Source organism: Numida meleagris, chromosome Z, assembly GCF_002078875.1.
Source record: "Numida meleagris isolate 19003 breed g44 Domestic line chromosome Z, NumMel1.0, whole genome shotgun sequence".
NCBI lineage: Eukaryota > Metazoa > Chordata > Aves > Galliformes > Numididae > Numida > Numida meleagris.
In genome coordinates, this window is record NC_034438.1 from 72,085,108 (window position 1) to 72,102,781 (window position 17,674).

Here is a 17,674-nt window from a genome sequence, read left to right on the forward strand (position 1 = left end):
AATTGCCATCTGTTTATGAGTATCCCAATTCATCAATGAAAACAATTTAAAAATACATTCTGCACTGTATTGATGATAACGTCAAGTGTTTTTTGAATGTGGGTAAATACATTTCTTGTAAGTATAATTGTGATTTTTGATCTGTGTTTGAACAACTTTGCAGGAGTTAGTGATGGAAGCACTGAAGCTGCCATGACTTTACTTGCAATGGGTGATCCAACGTTCCAGTTAAAAGCAAGCACTGAAGGTATGATCTGATTTATGAGACAAAGTCTTCCTTGTGCTTTCTGGGTCCACCTAAGGAGGAACAGAGCAGTGGCTGCAGAGCTCTACATGGGGCTGCATAGCAGGAAATCAGGAGTCTTTTATGCGTTTAGTCCTGCTGAATTGTAGCACATACTTACACTAAGTGACTAGGCACTGCAGCTGGGATGGAAGAGCAAAGCACCTTACTGGGTAGTACCAACTACATCATTGTGTGTTTCTGAGAGCTGTGTAAGGAAGGACATGTTTTAATTGATCTATGTTGGCTACACAGATTGGACAAAAGAGAGGATCTGGGGCTAAATGGACGTAAGTGATCTTTCCAGGCCTTTAAATTGAAACATAGATCTTTCCCTCTGACTAGCTGTAACCTAAAATTACCAGGTTTTTAGTCTAGTTTTTGGTAGATTTTCTTAAAGAATTTATCATCTACTTCCATTGTTGAGTATTAATTTATCTTTTAAATTATGCTATTCTGTTTTGTTTGCTGTTCTAACTAGAATGGACATGCATGTTACCTGCACAAGATGAACTGAACGTGGCCAATAGCCTTGTGACCCATGGTGACTCAGAGCAAAACAGAGCTCCTAATCAGCATGTAGTTTCTTCAGCTACTTCTGCCAAGGACCCTTGCAAGGATGGAAGCAATATTAATGTAGAGAATCAGAGCACTGATGCAGGAACAGCTGTTGAAGAATATTTTGAGAAAAACGCAACAGATACCAGGTTAAATCACTACTTCAATTAATTTATAGAGATAAATCCCCTGACACTGCTTACTTTTGCAGGGTTCTCTCTGCAAGTTTTTTCTGAATTGCAAGCAGTCTTGCTTTAGTGAAAATTTCTCAGTTTAGGTAATTTTCAATGTAATATGGAACCCCCACCCTTGTCTTTTCTTTATAATTTTTGAGATGTTGGTATGTGATTTGAGAGATGTGAAATTTATTCTTCACTCCAGAAGTTAATTTATGTTTGGGAGGGAAGAATGATAGAACTTTCTTGGTATGAAATTGCAGCTAATCCTTAAGATCATTTTCCCAAGTACTTTATGGCTAATTGGGCCAAGGCAAATTGCTTAAGTGTCACTGCTACTGCACTCTACATCTAGAAGAAATGGATATCAAGGAGCAGTGATCTTCTATCATTGTGTTTTTCAATTTTACTCAAATATTCTTAGAAGTTAAAAATAGCTTGATGGAACACTTTTTCAGAAAAAAATCTAGTAATCATCATGTTCTGTTATTTGGAAGACTGTTGACTGCTTGAACAAATTATCTGCTTGTCCTCTTCTGAAAAACCGTACTTGAAGTTTTTACTTTAAGTTCAACAGTTCTTTTATCATATTTTTAACCAGAACTTAATAGCATGTGATCAGTGTTAGATCACTGATCATCTCAAATTTTTAAATGTTTCAGTTATTTTGATAGAGAACGTAATAGTTTGCAATAAACTTACTTGTTCCAGCTACCAATGTAGCTGATGTTTATTTTATTGTTCTGCCTAATAATGCCTCCTCTGTCAGCTGCAGTCTGTATTTCATCTGTTCACTGTCATCTATTTTACCTCTCTCATCTTTTTTGTACAATGGTCTTTGCTGAAAATGCTAATTTTATCTCACTGCTAGCTGTCAAGAAATCAAGAGCTATGTTGATGGCATTTCTTCTTACCTTTAGCAATAGCTCTCTGCCTATTGTGAGTAGTATGAGACCGAAAAGATGCGAACTCCAGGAGTCAAATCCAAACACTGGAGTACTGAAGTCTAACGAAAGTGTAATTCAGAAGCCTCTTAATACAAATGTAGTTACGGAACAACTAGTCTGCGATGGAAGTGGTAAGCCTGTTTCTTATCCTAGGGTTTTGAAAATAGTTTCTTCTAATGGATTCATGGCTCTTTATAACATAAAACTAAGCGGAAAGGATTTTTCCAATTCATGTTCACAGATTATGCATCACTTCTGTAACACAAGATACTCACTTATGGTAGTTTTAAACAAAAACAAAAGCCTCGATTTAAAATTAAATGCAATGTGAATATCAATTTCTGGGCTGGCAATGACAGAAATACAGTACCGTGTGCTTTCTTTCTGTTATTACTGTCTTTGCCTTCCATCAAAACCAAAAGGGGAGATGTACAGAATAGTTTTGGTATTCTTAAAGCAATTACAGAAAGCAGTGGTATGTAAGGTGTTCAAGATTTTTAGTTTTTAATTATCTCCGTGGCTCTGGCAGAGAGCACAGAATACCAAGGCAAGATGATATATGTGTGTATCATAAATATGAGATATTAATTTTAATCTATATATATACCAGCATTTTTAATATAAAATGTATGTATATGATGTGTATTAGAGTAAACTTTAGTATGTATGTTTATACAGTTCTACATATTATATGCGTTTTTAAGTGCAAAAACTTATATGTAAAAATTATGTACAAGAAAATACAGATATGTAACATAACTTATCTTTGTGTATCTTAGAGTCTACGGACTTGAGAGGTACTACAGAAACGCAGAAGGCAGAACAGGTCAGGGTTGGACCAACTTCAAGGGATACTTCAGTTCTTCAAAATTTTGCAACTAGTATGGAACTTGTCAAGCAAATGGACAACAAAGAGAGGTAGGAAGAAATCATCAGCTAATACTACTTTATTCTGAGAGACATCTAAAATAAGCAGCTGAGGTGTATGTGTAGCACACTTACGATGGAAATTGCATGCTTATGGACATTGTATGTGTGTTAATGCATAGAAGTTTAATTTAGACTTCTGTTTTTAAGGTTTTTATTTCTTGGATGTTACCTTAAAACTCTGGGGGTAAACATTAATTTGTGCTTGCTGTTTCGATACTTACTAATCAGCTTGCTACTTAACTGTCTGCCATTAAACTGCGTCTGGAAGGAAATGTTGCAGAGTTGATCAATTTGAAAGCACTAATGAGCTTCTGAGGCTTCTTGCTTGGTCATGCCTTTATTCGTAAAGTCTCAAGTTGGTGGTAGGGAGGCTTTTTGCTGAAATACTTTATGTAGATTTGTTTGAAGGTTATGCTTGTTCTTTAGTAATTTTTAAACAGGTGCTCTGCTTCTCTCTACATATGTAAGCTTCACATTTGCATAATTCAAATCATATTATACAGAGTTTAGCCCATACACAGCGTACCCTTAATTGGTTTCAAACTAACTGGCTATGCGTATTACAGCACACGGGAAGAGATGAAAGATGTTTGTGGAACTTCAGGGAACTTGTCACCAGAATGTGAGAAATCTCACCTTGGACTAGAGGATTATCTGGATGAAAGTTCTGTGGACAGACCAGCTCTGCAAAATCCTTGTCCTGCCAAGGATAGTCAATGTGCAGTCAGCTTTCCTCAGGTAAGTAATTTAATTTAACTGCAGTCTGGAAGTGCCCGGTTTCTTAAGCTCTGTAGAGGGAGGTAGTTTTCAGTGCAAATGTGCTCATCTGTTTTACAGACCTGGTATTTCAAATGGTGAATGAAACCTTTTTTTTTTTCCCCACACAACAATACTCAGTCATTCCAGCAAGCCCCATCTTTGCAAGCCTCAGTTTTTAGGATTTCAGCAATCAATGATACTTCTTAACAAAATGTTGAGGATTTCTCAGAGTTTTGATGGAAGAAGTACCTATGACTCCAGTGTCATTCAGTCTGGCCTCTTACTGTTACACCTCTTTAAACTCAAATTATGTACTGCTGGGACTCTGCATTTTCATTGTCACCTTCATTTGCTTTGCTTAAAACAAACTTACTTTTGTTTAAATAAACTTTATCCTTTGTTGTACTCTTTCCCATTTATTTCTAGACGTAACTAACTTTTACATGTGCTTATTTGGCCATGGTAATGAATGTATTTCACATCTTTAGTTCTGCAGTGGTTTATGCTGTTCTAGCATAAATAAGTATCTTACTTTTTCCTGAGGGGGTTTGTTCACACTTCCTTCAAGACCTCCAGCATTGCTTGATACCAGCGTACTTGCTGTTACTGTGGAACAGCTGAAGAGCAGAAACTTGTTTCCTCAGTGCAACCTGTAGATGTGTCAGTGCTGATCTTTGTGTAGAACAGAGTGCAAAAAAAATTGTGCTCATACTGGAGTGACAGAAACGATAGGAGGAGGCAGCTTGCAGTGGAGTATTCCTTTTCTAAGCAAAGAAACATCCTATAGAAGACAAAGGATAGATGTGTTGCAAAGCTCAGTGTTTTTCTTTGGCACACTGTTGTTTTGTAATGGTTGGGGAATTTATGTTCTTAGAGCAATTTGTTATGTGAGTCATCAGTGACAGAGTTGTGCTGTGGGAAATATAAATTCATTTCAACAAATCATCCATATAGACAGTGAGCTGCATTTGAATTATATATTGCCCAAGTGCTCCTTGTTCTTGTCAGTCTGGTATCCTTTAACCTAGAACACCTAGAAGCAAAAGCTGAGAAAATGCAATTTTAGATTTTCTGGCTGTTCAGCATTTGACATGCTTTGTTTCTTTCTCATTGTGTAGAGTTATTTGTCAAGCTTACCGACTTATTTTATTTCAAATATTTCATTTCTAGAATGAAACACATGCTCGGGATTGTGAACAGCAACTTACAAGCAGCACAGAAGAGACTTCAGGTATAATGCGCACCGATACTTCAAGTTAGCAAAAAAACTTGTGTATCTTGCAGTTATGCAAAGATTAAAAAAAAAAAAAAGTGTTTTGTCATGATTGAATAATCTGCTTAATGAACAAACAGAAGGACCAACAGCATAGTGCCATTCCCCACTCTTGCCTCTTGTTTAGATTTCATTAATGCAAACTAGACTTGGGAACTTTAGGGATGACTCCTTAAGCTTAGATATTAATAGAAGGGGAAGTTCTTGCTCTTTCCTTCCTGCAGTGAGCTCCTGCTGCTTACCTTTGCTGGGTTTAGCATTTGTTAGAGCTCTTCCTGAGACTGACTCACTTTCCTCTCAAAAACTGAAGGTGGTAGAGGGAGAAAGCCTGTGTATTTTTCCAGTAGCTTAGTGAATGTGAATAGGTGGGCTGGACGGTGCAAGCATAGAGCAAGAGGAAAAAGGAGAAGAGAGGATGATAATGGAAGAAAACAAACTTTCCTCTTCAGCTGCTAGCTGATTAAAAGTGATGGAGGGTGCCGAGGTGATAGCTGCTTGTCAATAAAACAAATTGAAACAGAGCTTGGAGGTTTGGAACTAATATTTCACTAAGATATGGGAAAATCAGTGTTAGAAGCCCAAAATACTTTCTTCATGCAGACTGCAGTCTTCCTGCCAAATTCGCAGGCATGTGCAAAATGTAGGGTTAATATTTATTTTCAGATGTCCGTCACTGTGCTCTGTTGTTGCTTCTTGCAGAACATTTTAAATCATGTTTAATTAGATAAAAAAATCAAAGTGAGTTAAGGTTAGAATAACAGCTCTACATCATTAAAAAGTAGAGCCGTCTTCAGTAATGGAGCAACACTGTTGCTTTCTATTTTTGAAAAACCTTTAGAAACGTTATCTCCTAAGATTCATTTTAATAGCAGTTGGCAGTTTTCTGTTAATGCCCATCTTTTTGACTAAATCAATTTTATTTCTCATTTATTACATTCACAGTAGCACTTCTTAGGTCTTCTGCAAGTCAGTGGGGAAGGGAGAAAAACACTATAGTTGATTAAAAAAAAAAACCCACAAAGAAAACCCACAAAAAAAAACGACAGCAGACTTCTGTCACTTTAAGAAGTAACTCTTAATAGCTCACAGTAGTACAGAGACAGAAGGCCGTGTGACCACCACAGTTACACAGGTTTGATTAAACAACAAATTGTTCTTTATTGCTAGTACACTTATCTTAAAGGCTTCATCCCTACTAGGCATTCTTAGTCTTCCTTCTGAGGGATAGTAAGTATTCTACTGCAGTGAATGAGGTCCAGAGAGTGATAATGAGTATCTGATCTCAGAAGAAAGCAAGTGTATTGTGTGAAGGATATCCCCAGTGCCTTCTTTCATGGACAAATGAGCATGTAAACGCTCATTACTCAATGTGGGGAGGGCATAAAGAAGAGAACAGTATGATTTTAAACTTGAATAATAGATTTTTTGTTACTTTTTTATTTCCCTGGAAAATTATGGTAGCGAGTGATGATCATAGATGTCCAGAGGAAGAACAGACATTCATTTTAACATTGGTGGAAATCCTTGCTGACTCAGAAGAGTTCGATACGTCTGCTTTGCAGGAACAAACTTCAGAACCATTACTACCAGCACCTATACTTATCAGTCCAGTGAAATCAAGTGGAACCAGCTTGACTGAAGTGGAGAGGTAAATATTTTTGAGCTTAAATGTAGTAGGAGTATTCTTCAATGCAACATAACTGAATTATTTCAACATTGCGGTTGGAATTAAATCTGTTCAGCTTGGGAAGAAGGGGAAAAAAATCAAAGGAAAAAATTCTGAGGTATAGTAAGTGTTGCAATTCTTTAAAAAGTACTACTGTATTTATGTAAGTTCTCAGGTAAAAACAACAGGTGTGATGTAGAGGACTTAGCCCTGTGAGCTGAGATTTTAATGTTATTGAGTGGATAGATCTTTAAGAGTGAATTTTGGCTACACAATGTAAGAATTCTAACTCCTGTGGAACTACTGCTGATAAACAGAATTTCTGACAGGCAGAGTTAGGGTATATCTTCTATGTCACTGTTTCCTTACTTCTTTACATTATTTCCCTAATCTCTGCCACTGCCTGAGATTTCTCTCTCTTTTGGGATCATACCAGGAGGGACAAGGAGAGGATGAAAATCAAGATTCAGCTGCACATATAAATAATATTGTATTTTGGGACTATTTAGGGCAGTTAGTCAACTCTTTTTGTGGAAGTATCAAATGAAGTTCAAATAGAATAGCTTCTAAAGTAATTGGATTTGACTGTAACTAGAAAAATTCATTTCTCTAACTTGCCTTAAGATAGTGCAGCAAAATGTTTCTTGATGGTAAATAGTACACTTGATGCCCATACTGACTCTAAGTAGGAATGAGTATTATCAAAGATTCATGTGTAACTGTCATACAGAAATGTTCTACAAGGTAAATTTTGGCTTATTTTACAGTCACATCCTGGTTTTTGCTGGGATAGAGTTAATTTTTCTTCCTGGTAGCTGGTGTAGGGCAGGGTTTTGGATTTCTACTTCTTGTGCTGCCCTGCCAGCAAGCAGTCTAGGGGTGCACAGTGTCCTGGGAGAAGACATAGCCAGGACAGTTGACCCAAACTGACCAAAGAGATGTCCCGTGCCATATGCTGAACAATAAAACTGGGGGAGTTGGTTGGGACAGTATCTGTGGCACAGTGGGCATCGTGAATCACTTTTTATGTACGTTCTTTTATCATTACTGTTACTGTTTTCCATCCCATTTCTGTGCTATTAAACCCTCATTATCTAAACTCATATCTAAACAGTTTTGGTGTTTTTTCTGATTCTCTTGCCCATGCCATTGGGAGGAGGAAGCAAATGGCTGTGTCATGCTGCACTGCCAGCTGGGTTGACCCTAACAAGTCACAATTATGACTTTATATAAACAGCACTGGATCCTCGACACCTGCAGCTGATGAACTTGGTGAATGTTCAAACAGCAGTATGGAAACCAAACGACAACAGAGTGCTTCAGTAGAGCCTGTTCTAAATTCGGTGCGGACAGCGCAAAAAAGGTCAGCTGCTGAGCTTGCTGAAAACGATTTTCCTCCTGTCAAGAAAAGCATATCTGCTGCAGTGGAGGGTAACGTGGAAAGCCCTTGTCAGGTGAGAAAGTAATCTGGTAGCAATGTCTTTATGCACAGTGTAGGTGCTTAACACTTAATGATAGTAGAGCATTTTAACTATCATTAGAGTTGAACAAAGTGACTTACCTGTACAATTTCAAAGGCAAATTGACATCTATAGATTCCTTTGTGCTTTGAACGCCAGAACAGTTTTTAGACTGTTGTTTTTTGAGAATCCGTTGACTCTTGGATATTTTTATTAGGCTTTCTAGTATGCAGACTGATAATACATCTTATTATTTGGTTCATTCACTGCAACCTTTCTGACAAGAACGTTGCAGGAGGGAAAGCTCTGACTGGATGACTGGTAGACAGTGCAGATTAAGTTGATGACATTATGGTTCCTGCTGGTGTCTATTACAGAAAGAAGTTGTTAGATATGTTCATGACATTTTTTACCTACTGGGCACCAGTCCAAAAGAACACCTGCAAAGAAAAAATGGCCAGCCTGTTTTGGCTTCTCTCTGTGCTTTTCCAGTATGACACAGCTTGTTGGATTGACTACCATTAATTTCTGTGAGCAGGCTAGGATTTTGTAGTGTGACTGTGTCAGGGAACGAGCAATAATTTCGCATATGATTCAGAGAGCTTTTCTAGGAAGGACTGGATAAAACTTGCTCCTCCTTCACTGACCTCTCATCTTGACATCCTCGTCTTGAATCACTTCTATGATTCACTTTTGTGAAATGAGTTAACTGGTGAATTATACTCTGCTGAAGATTTATTCTTTATCACTCATTATTTATTCTTAAAGTGTACATGCACAATGTGCCTTCATCAACTTCTATTGTTTCTTGAATAGTGAGATAAATTTTTTATTTTTTTTTTAATACAGGGTTATTCAAGTAATTCCACAAATACTCATACAAGAACTTCTGGTAGGTAAATTTAAACTTGTAAAAGCAAGTCATAACTAATCTAAATGCATAATACACCACAGCTTAATATTTGTCATTATCCTAAGTGGTCCTGTCTGCAGCTAATTTAAAAGCAGAAAGGAATTTTTCCAGTAATACCCTAATACCTCAGTTTCATGGTTTCCGCTATAAATTAAATTTAGTGTTGTACTACATAGCTGGCTGTTAATTTAATAATGGTTTGTAATGGTTCTAAGAGCAACACTGTAGTTACTCTACTTGTGAATGTCGGGAGATTTTGGACCAAAGCTGTTACCTTCTGCTTAGCAAATATTTTCCCTTGCTGGAGGACGCTAATAACCAAAAGTCTGAATGTTATCTTACCGGTCTATAACACAATTCATTTCTAATTTTGTATTAGTCTTTTAAAAAATACATGCACAGTTTAATCAGTCTCTGAAGAAATCAAGCAAAACAGAATTCCTGACAGTACAGCTTTCAATCAGCTGAGCCTCTGAAAGATTTGGAGAGCTACTTCTTGGTGCTGAAGTAAACTTGAAAGAGAGAGTGTGGAATTTTAAACAGCTAGATGATTTGACTAAGCTCTGTTGTGTGCTGTAAAGATTGGGGGTGCAGCTATAAAACTAAATATCCTCCAGCTTTTCCACATAACATCTGTAAGATTTTACAAACTCTAAAAGTAGGTTGTGAATTAAGTCTAAATGGTGGTTTCAAAATAAGAAAATGACAAAAAAAAAAAATTAGCCCTCATCTTTTAAGCCGTTTTAACATCACACTCCTCTTTTATACTACGGTGTTTTCAATGAAAGTGACTAACTGAAGTTTTTTAATTACTCTCAATTCTTTTACAGGTAATCCTTTTCAAAAAGCAGGGGCTTCAGCAAAGAAAACTGCACTTACTTCTGCCTTGCTGTCTGAGTCTATTTCACCAGCAGATGAGAGAAGCCAGTGTGAAACTTCAGAGAATTTAGGAAAAGCATCATTTCTCAATTTAGCATCCAGTCAAGAAGAGGAAGTAACATCTAGGTCAACCTTCAGCAGAAAAACAGAAATAAGTGCACAAGGAAAACTGGGAGATGTGCATGAAGCAGCACAGTTGGAACGTACTGAAAGTCTAACAGAATCTTCAAAAACTCCATTACTCAGGTATCTATGGAATGTTTTTGTCAGCCTTTTCTGTGAGCGAGACATTTTTTTCCATATTGAGTTACTGATATTTTCTTTCCACTTAGTATTACAAGAATGGCACTACCCTGGTTTGTGACCTATAAGAATTACGGGTCTATCCTCCTCAGAAATTAAAAAGGATCAAACTGTCTCCTTTGAAATTTGAAGTGTTTCAGCCATTAAATGGGCAGATTGACCAAGGGGTGTTACTGATGTATGATACATCTGTTTAGGCACTGACAGATGCCTCTCTTGAGACAAACATTCACGACGCTATAATACAGACTTAGGAAAATTGTTTTTCTTAGCTCAGTCTAATGCTTAGATATATGCACCCATCCATTTCTTATTATTTTTCTCCCTCTGCCAATAAGATTTGGTTCTGATGTAGCACTCACTAAATTTCTACAGGTATTAATTTGTGTCTTTTCACCACAGGACTTTCTAGCCTGACAGCTCAGAGGATATTGTTCTTACCTGTCTATCCAGCTATTTGGATTGTGTTTTCTTGTTTTAATATGCCTTTCTATAGTAGTTCAATTTTTTAGTTTCTTCTCTCTGTTGTACTTCTGCTCACTGGTTTTGACTGGTGCTCCACAAGTCTGTCCTGATCCTGTTACTTGCTTTTTCATTATATTTATGTACCAAACAAAACTGGTTATTTGTATCATGGATATCTACAGCAGCTGGGTAACAGTGCATTGAAATTAAGAATCCTTGCTTTCAAGTTTACTCCCTAAGCTGTAAATTCTTAGCAACATGAAAAGTAGCTTTGATACAGTCTGTACTTCCTCTGTACTTCCCTCATCACTGCGACTTCTCTGTTTCTCTACATAACATTAGGTATGATGCTAACAACAGGCTGAAGCCCTGCAGCAGGGATTCTTCTTTCTGGTGTAGATAGTCTAAGAGAGTCTGATGTAGTCCTGTCCTTGGGAATCATGTTTGTTTTTTTCCATTGATTACATTAAGGGTGCTCTTCTGAATTCTTCGTTCAGGTCTATGTCTCTGTTCCTCCCAGAAATCTTCCTGAAGATCTGGTAGTTACAGGCTCTAGTTCAGAGACAAGTGACATATTCTCAAGGGTGAGAATTCTTATTCTCAAGTTCTTAAGTGTTCCTCTAACCCTGTGTAAACTCCTCATGTGCCAGAATAATTGGTAATACCAAAGTCCTTCTTGGGATAACTCCTTGTTTTTTTTCCTTAAGAGTTTTCAAGCATCTCTGAGGTGTGTGTTTGCTGTATCATGAACTGGATTCCTGTAATACTACTTACATATCGCTTTTATGGATCGATTCATATTACATTCTGACTGTATTTTCTTTGAGCAGGAATGGATGAAAACCACTGGGATTTTTATTTTTAATTTGCAGAAAAAGTAGTTCTGAAACTGCAGAAGAAATGCAAAGAAAGAGAGGAAAGATCGCGAGCCCACAGACTGGGACCACAAAGCAAAGTCCGAAAAAATCAACTCCATCCAATAAGGATGATAGGGAATCTTGTTCCGTTCCCTCTGGAAGCACATCATCATTTGTGGAGAATGACAATGTAACCACTGATGCTGTAGTTACGGTATGTTTGCTTCTGAATGTCTTTGCATTTTTAAAATGTGAGAAACAATGAATCAGTTGTTTCAAGAGTGAGTAGGGGGCATGTTGTGTTCAAGCTTGGAGAGAGTTTGGTGCTGCAGAGAATAGATTCTAACCTGTGCACATCTAGGAAACTTACGAGGGAACTGAGTTGCTTTCTCTGTGCATGTATGTCTGTGAATGTTTTGGTTTCTCTGAGAGTTGTGGCCCATTTTTCTACTCCTGTTACTTTTGCAGAAGTTGCATAAGGTTTGTACATTCCTTCAAGAAATGGATGAAGCTGTGAGGGCTTCTGCTGATAACTGTGTTAACGTGTGTAGGTACAAGATGGTTATCCTGTGAAGTTTTATGACTTTCAATTACCTTGTAGCAATACTTCTCTGTTTAAATTGACACCCACAGCAAATATGTGAAGTCGTTCTAAAGGGAATGACAGCTGCCCAGTACATAGTCCATCAAAATCTTCATCAGTTTTTGCTGCAGAAATATTCCTGGTGTCAGCAGAAGATAAGAAGGGAATCTACTTGTTTTCCTTTTTCCAATAATTCCTAATTTTTTAATGTAATGTTTCTATCTGAATTGGCAGCACAAGCATCTACACATGCTTACACGTGCGTGCACACACACTCTGTTAAGAGTAGCCTTTTCTTTTTCTGTTAGGTTCCAAATAAAGAACCATCTGAGAAGCCTCCCCATTCTGCTGAAGACCAAGAGAACGAAGAGGAGCCAACCAAAATCTCTGAGTATTTTTTCAGTGACATCTTTATGGAAGTAGATGACCCAGAATAGCAAATTGGCTTTATAAAAATGGTGGGATCTTAGTACAAATAAATCTTAGTACTAAATAAAAAGTTAATATTTTTTATGAAAACATTACTTATTTAATATGAATTATGCTAAACAATATTAATTTACCATCAAAAACCACCAATTACTGTTGAGAATTGAATCATTTTCTTCTAAAGTAAACTGGATGCTTTCAAAAGCTTGACATAACCTAAACTCCTATGTTGGTGTCAATGGACCAGAACAGTGGCTGCAGGATTAATTTTCACTTGTTTGGATTTTGATAATGGGTGCATGATTGTCTTCCAGAAAAGTGCAATGCAAAAAACGCTTATTCTTGTGACAGCTGTTCCTTTGAATTTAATGCTATTTTTTGTGGTACTGACTATACAAGTTCTTTACTTCTTTTTGTGAAGTATGCTGTATTAGTATGTTAGCAGGAGAAATGAACCTTCTATTTAAAGTGTAATCTTAGTATATCAGGATGCAAATACTGAAAGTACCATAATAAATACATAGGTCTGTTCAGCACTGCAGGTATTTTTATTAGCATCTCCAAATTACGTATTTTTGTATTTAAGAAGTCTTACATAAGTTAGAAGACCCTAGCCTGAAAAGCCAAATGACTTTAGCTCCTTTAAAGTGTATAGCGGAAAACCCTGAAAAACATTTCATTTACACAGTGATCATCTTTGGAACTGTCCTATTGGAATGAGAGGAAGAGGTTAATGTTTCTTAATATAAATGCCAGTTTCCTTCTGTTGTGGTTCAACCCAGCAGGCAGTTAAGCTCCACGCAAAGTGGGATGAGGGAGAGAACTGGAAACGCAACAGAAATCGTGGGTTGAGATAAATACGATTTACTAAGACAGAAAAGGAAAACGAACTCAAACATGCAATAACAGATAAAAATCTCCACAATGCAACTACTTATCACTCACCACCCAACAACCGCATGCCGGCTGACGCCCTGCTAGCAGCACAAGGTCTCACTGCCTGCTGACTGATGCCCAGCCAACCACAAGCAGTGGCCCCTTCCCCACATCTTTACAGCCTTCTGCATGATGTCGCGTGGGATGGAATAAACCCCCTGCTTAATTCAGGCCAGCCATCCTGGCTCCCTCCTGTGTGGTGGCTCTTCCCCACCAAGCCCTGGGATTGCATACGTCTCTCAGCAAGAACCACAGCTGTGCTGTCAACATTGTCTCGGCTGGAACCAGGACATCTTCTAAATTTGAAAACAAAGGGGTTAGGTGCCATTTCTTCTTGTTTCTACACGTAGGTGTATATGTCTGTAGTGATGTCATTTGTTTCACTTGTCTGAAGCATCACAAACAACTGAATTTAAGCAACAGTGAGGTTGCTTTAAGGATTTGCTACTTGGAAGCAGTTGAATTTGAACCATTTTCCTCATGTTCCAGGTCTACTTGTACTGAAACTCACCGTAGAATTTTGGTGCACCTTGAGATTTTAGCTTGTTTTCTTGCTTAGGAAAATTATCTTGTTGAAATAGAAAAGTTGTTTTGAGTTCTTTCAGGTGGCCACTAAAAGGTTAAGTGATTCTTAAACTTTATTACACGAAAATGAGCATGTAGATGTAAGTAGTCCACCTTTTTCTCCAGTTACTTAATAACAGCAAGTATTTTTGCAAAAGAAATTGTTATAAAAGAGAAATTTGAATTGTATTATGCTCGGCAGAAACCCGTCTTCAGTTTGGGGCTGGTTAATAGTTTACTTGCAGATGTTCTCATGTAATTATACTGAATTTTGAAATACTTCATGAAGTTTGAGAATGTTTGGCAGTGCTTATGAAGGAACATTTATAACTTTGTCAATAAGGAAAAATACAAGGAAAAACTACTGCTATTGCTAATTGCTGTACTAGGCCTCTGTCAACCAAATGGAGTTTGTAACAAGATCTGCTAGAGGTGGTGAAAAGGCTGGTGGTCCCAGCGTGACTTACTGGAAAGCATACTGTCAGATAAAGACAGAACAAACAAAAACCCTACGCACACAAAGGTAATCCACCACCACCAGCTGCTGTTTGGAAATCTTGGATCTTTTGTTCTGCCTAACACACTTAAATGTTTGTGTCTTGTCTTACTGTAAACGTTATGAAATAGATTAGTGTATACATGAAGTTCAGTGTGTATCTTGTAGATACTTCATTTAAGCGAGTGCTTAGTTCTTAACACACGTGGCATGTTTCAATCCCTTTTGCACTGACATAGCCTAAAAACACATTTCTGGGGATTTGGCTATGAAATAATTGCCATAAGTATTTTATGAGCTGATAACCATTATGCTTCTCATTGCGTACAGTTTGGCTTGCATTTGTATTACAGGCTAAAAAACAGTAACGAAATAATGAAGATTTAAGGTGCCTTATCTATCTTGTTAATTGAGGCTACACTTTTTTTTCCCTCCATTAAACCATTTGCACTTTGTTTCAAAGAACAAGTTTGAACAGAGACGAGAGAAGGTTGTGCTGTGTTCTGTCATGGTGGAGGGGATCGCAGTGAAAGAACCGTGGGATCTCAGTGCTGACTAAACCTAGCGTTTCTACAGCAGCGTGGCCGAGACTTCTGCCTGAAGGTGTCTGTCAGCTGCATAATCGCGTATACGCTTTCTGTTTCAAAGAAAGTTGTCACAGTCTGTATGTAAATTATGTAAATAAATTATTTTATATTACCGATATGTTTGAATATTTATCCCGCCTTCTAAATGCAGTGTTATCCAAAGCGTGGAATAAAGAAATGCACCGTACCGCACACCGGCATGCTTGCGCCGTGAGGCAGACGAATACACCTGCAGTCTTTGTTGTTGGCTTTGTTTCGGGCGTCGCTTTTTATTTTTTCTTCACAAGTAAGTTCAGCTCCATCTTCTTTTTCAATTTCACGTTTCAACAGTCCCGAGTTCCCCACTGCGGACCGCCCCCGGGGGGCTCCGCTGGGCGCGGCCGAGGACGGGCGGCCCGCGCGCCCATTGGCTGCGGCGGGGGGAGTGGTGGCGGCGGGCGGGGCTGTCTGTGCTGCGCCGCCATGCTGCTGGGCCGCTGCCGCCTCCTGCGCCGCGCCGGGGCCGCCCGCCCGGCCCGCGCCTGCTACGGCGAGGCGGTGGCGGTGGGCTCGCGGCCCGACGCGGGCTCCCCGCTTTACCAGGTAGGCTGGGCCGGGCGGGCCCGGCTCCCTCCTGCCGGCGGGCCGCGGGGGCTCGGGGCGGGCCTTAGCGCCGAGGCGCTGCTGCTTCTCGGTGACCCGAGTTAATCGTCCCTCGGTACAAGCCCGGCGGCTGTGCGGGGGCCCGGCGGCGCCTGTCGGCCGTAGCGCGATGCTGCGGTCCCTCGTTCGGGCCGCCGGGCAGCACCGCCGCTGGGGAACCGGGGCGGGCGGACGGGCGTGAGTCAGCCCACCGTCACCATGCGGCCTGCTCCCTGCGGCTTTATAATAAACGTCCGATTCGGAGCGCTTTATCCAGTCTGACTTCAAAGGCGCTGCCTGAAAAGATGCGTCTGCCTTATTGCGGATTTTTACTTCCACGAGTGCCTGTAGGTCCTTCATTGGCAGGGTAGAGGACCTGATACCTGACTGACGAGGTGGAGACAGGGAGTTTGCGGCGGGCTGAGAGCGGCGCCCGGTGATCCCAGAGCTGGAAACTTTGTGCTGTTGGCGGGCTCATTCCTGAGCCGAAGGGGAGGGGATGCTCCACAGTGCGTGCCCAGAAAGCAGGGCGCCGGCAGAAGGCGTCATCCTGGGGGAGGAAGGGGAGAAGATGCGGGTGGAGTTACATTTTTCTTTCCACAGCGTCTGGATCTGTTGTAAATTGTCTTAGATTAATGGTGCTTTGTCAGCATCTCCACCTGGAAGATGAACATGACGTTTACAGTTAGGCAGGGAATAACGCAGTTTGAGGTGTGTGGGTCAGAGCTGCTCGGAAGACATGTTCATTTTGGAATTTGCCCCACGTGAAGGAAGAACGCTGAAACGCTTCATGCAGTTCCGAATTTCGTTTTGCAGAAACCAAGCTTTGGGACAGAACCTTGGGTTACAGAAACTTCTGCAGGACAGCAGCATGCGTATATATACATGCCAGTCTTGATTACGTGAACGTGTTTATATACGTGCACATGTATTTGTGTCTGCAAACAAATAAGCAAAAAATCAATAGTTTCATAAATGCACTGACTCAGCTAAGCTGTCGGTGGGTTTGCATTTGTGAGTGCACCTGTAAATCTCAAAAGCCGAGGCTGGGTAACTCTTTGCAGAGCACCTTTTTTTAATTTTTATTTTTTTTCCAACTTTTACGTGTTTTGGCAGCAGTTTCCAATGAGACTTCAAGGCAGGAAAAGTCTGACTCTTCTAGACAAGCCCACCTGCATGTAGTGTGTGTGCGCACTACGTCATTCAAGCAGTAATAGAGCTAATTGTGTTAGTATTTGGTAGAAATAATTGTAACTTGTAGTGCAGTGTAAATGTACATAGCGCTTTACAAACACCAAGTGCCGTGAGGTATTTAAGCGATCTGAAATAATAATGGTGTGCAGAGAATAACAGTGCAAACACAAGAGAGCCTAGCAGTATGTGATGAAGGTCTTGCCTCCTGTAGCTAGTGTTTGCCCTTCTGGCTGTGAACTCAGCCAAACAGGTTGGCCTTCATAATGTAAACTGTCTGTCAAGCTAGACAGGCGAGAATGTAATTTAGCAGTGAGTTAGTCTAAAATCCGGAAAACAGAGGAGAATCTGTGCAAAGATTCTAAGGATTAGCTCTTACAGCTGCTTTGCTTAGGTGGCAGTAACTCACTTAGCTCGTGCACTAGCTGTAGGATCAGTCTGTAACTTTCAGTTCTTGATTCTGCTTTGAGTTCCTAGGAGCCCTCACACTAAGAGCAGAATTCTATAGACACTACTGGTGCCAAGCCAGGAAGAAAGTGTATCCATTCACTTCACTATCTTCTAAATGAGAATTATGCAAGACAATTACGATTTTGCTTATGCTGCAGTTAGTACATCTTTATGCTGTGTTGCAGTTATGCTTTTCAGAGAAGTTACGTAGCTCTTAACATATCTGAAAAGCCAAATTAAGGTTGAAGAGCACTTTTTAATTCCTTAGAAGTGGTAAAAACAACTGCAGTGACAGCGGTGGTTTGCTGTCTACTAGATAACTCATACCAAAGCTACAAGAGTCTTTGT

General features: G+C 39.5%; 2 protein-coding genes across 4 annotated transcripts in view; both read left to right on the forward strand.

The window, feature by feature from the left end:
- Nucleotides 1-15,182, forward strand: part of BDP1 (B double prime 1, subunit of RNA polymerase III transcription initiation factor IIIB) — a 56,820-nt gene extending 41,638 nt beyond the window's left edge. The window contains exons 29-41 of one of the 3 annotated variants that reach the window (XM_021380629.1): nt 164-247; nt 765-990; nt 1,938-2,095; nt 2,744-2,882; nt 3,461-3,632; nt 4,824-4,884; nt 6,388-6,574; nt 7,830-8,046; nt 8,902-8,944; nt 9,796-10,090; nt 11,485-11,683; nt 12,361-12,510; nt 13,264-15,182. In XM_021380629.1, coding sequence (XP_021236304.1) covers nt 164-247; nt 765-990; nt 1,938-2,095; nt 2,744-2,882; nt 3,461-3,632; nt 4,824-4,884; nt 6,388-6,574; nt 7,830-8,046; nt 8,902-8,944; nt 9,796-10,090; nt 11,485-11,683; nt 12,361-12,489 — 1,910 coding nt within the window. In that variant the 3' untranslated portion in view covers nt 12,490-12,510; nt 13,264-15,182. Of the gene's footprint in view, nt 1-163; nt 248-764; nt 991-1,937; nt 2,096-2,743; nt 2,883-3,460; nt 3,633-4,823; nt 4,885-6,387; nt 6,575-7,829; nt 8,047-8,901; nt 8,945-9,795; nt 10,091-11,484; nt 11,684-12,360 lie in introns of all 3 variants that reach the window. The other 2 variants (XM_021380628.1, XM_021380627.1) reach the window with 2 other exon arrangements.
- MCCC2 (methylcrotonoyl-CoA carboxylase 2) overlaps nt 15,502-17,674 on the forward strand; it is a 32,655-nt gene continuing 30,482 nt past the window's right edge. The window contains exon 1 of the mRNA XM_021380630.1: nt 15,502-15,646. Coding sequence (XP_021236305.1) covers nt 15,527-15,646 — 120 coding nt within the window. The 5' untranslated portion in view covers nt 15,502-15,526. The remainder of the gene's footprint in view (nt 15,647-17,674) is intronic.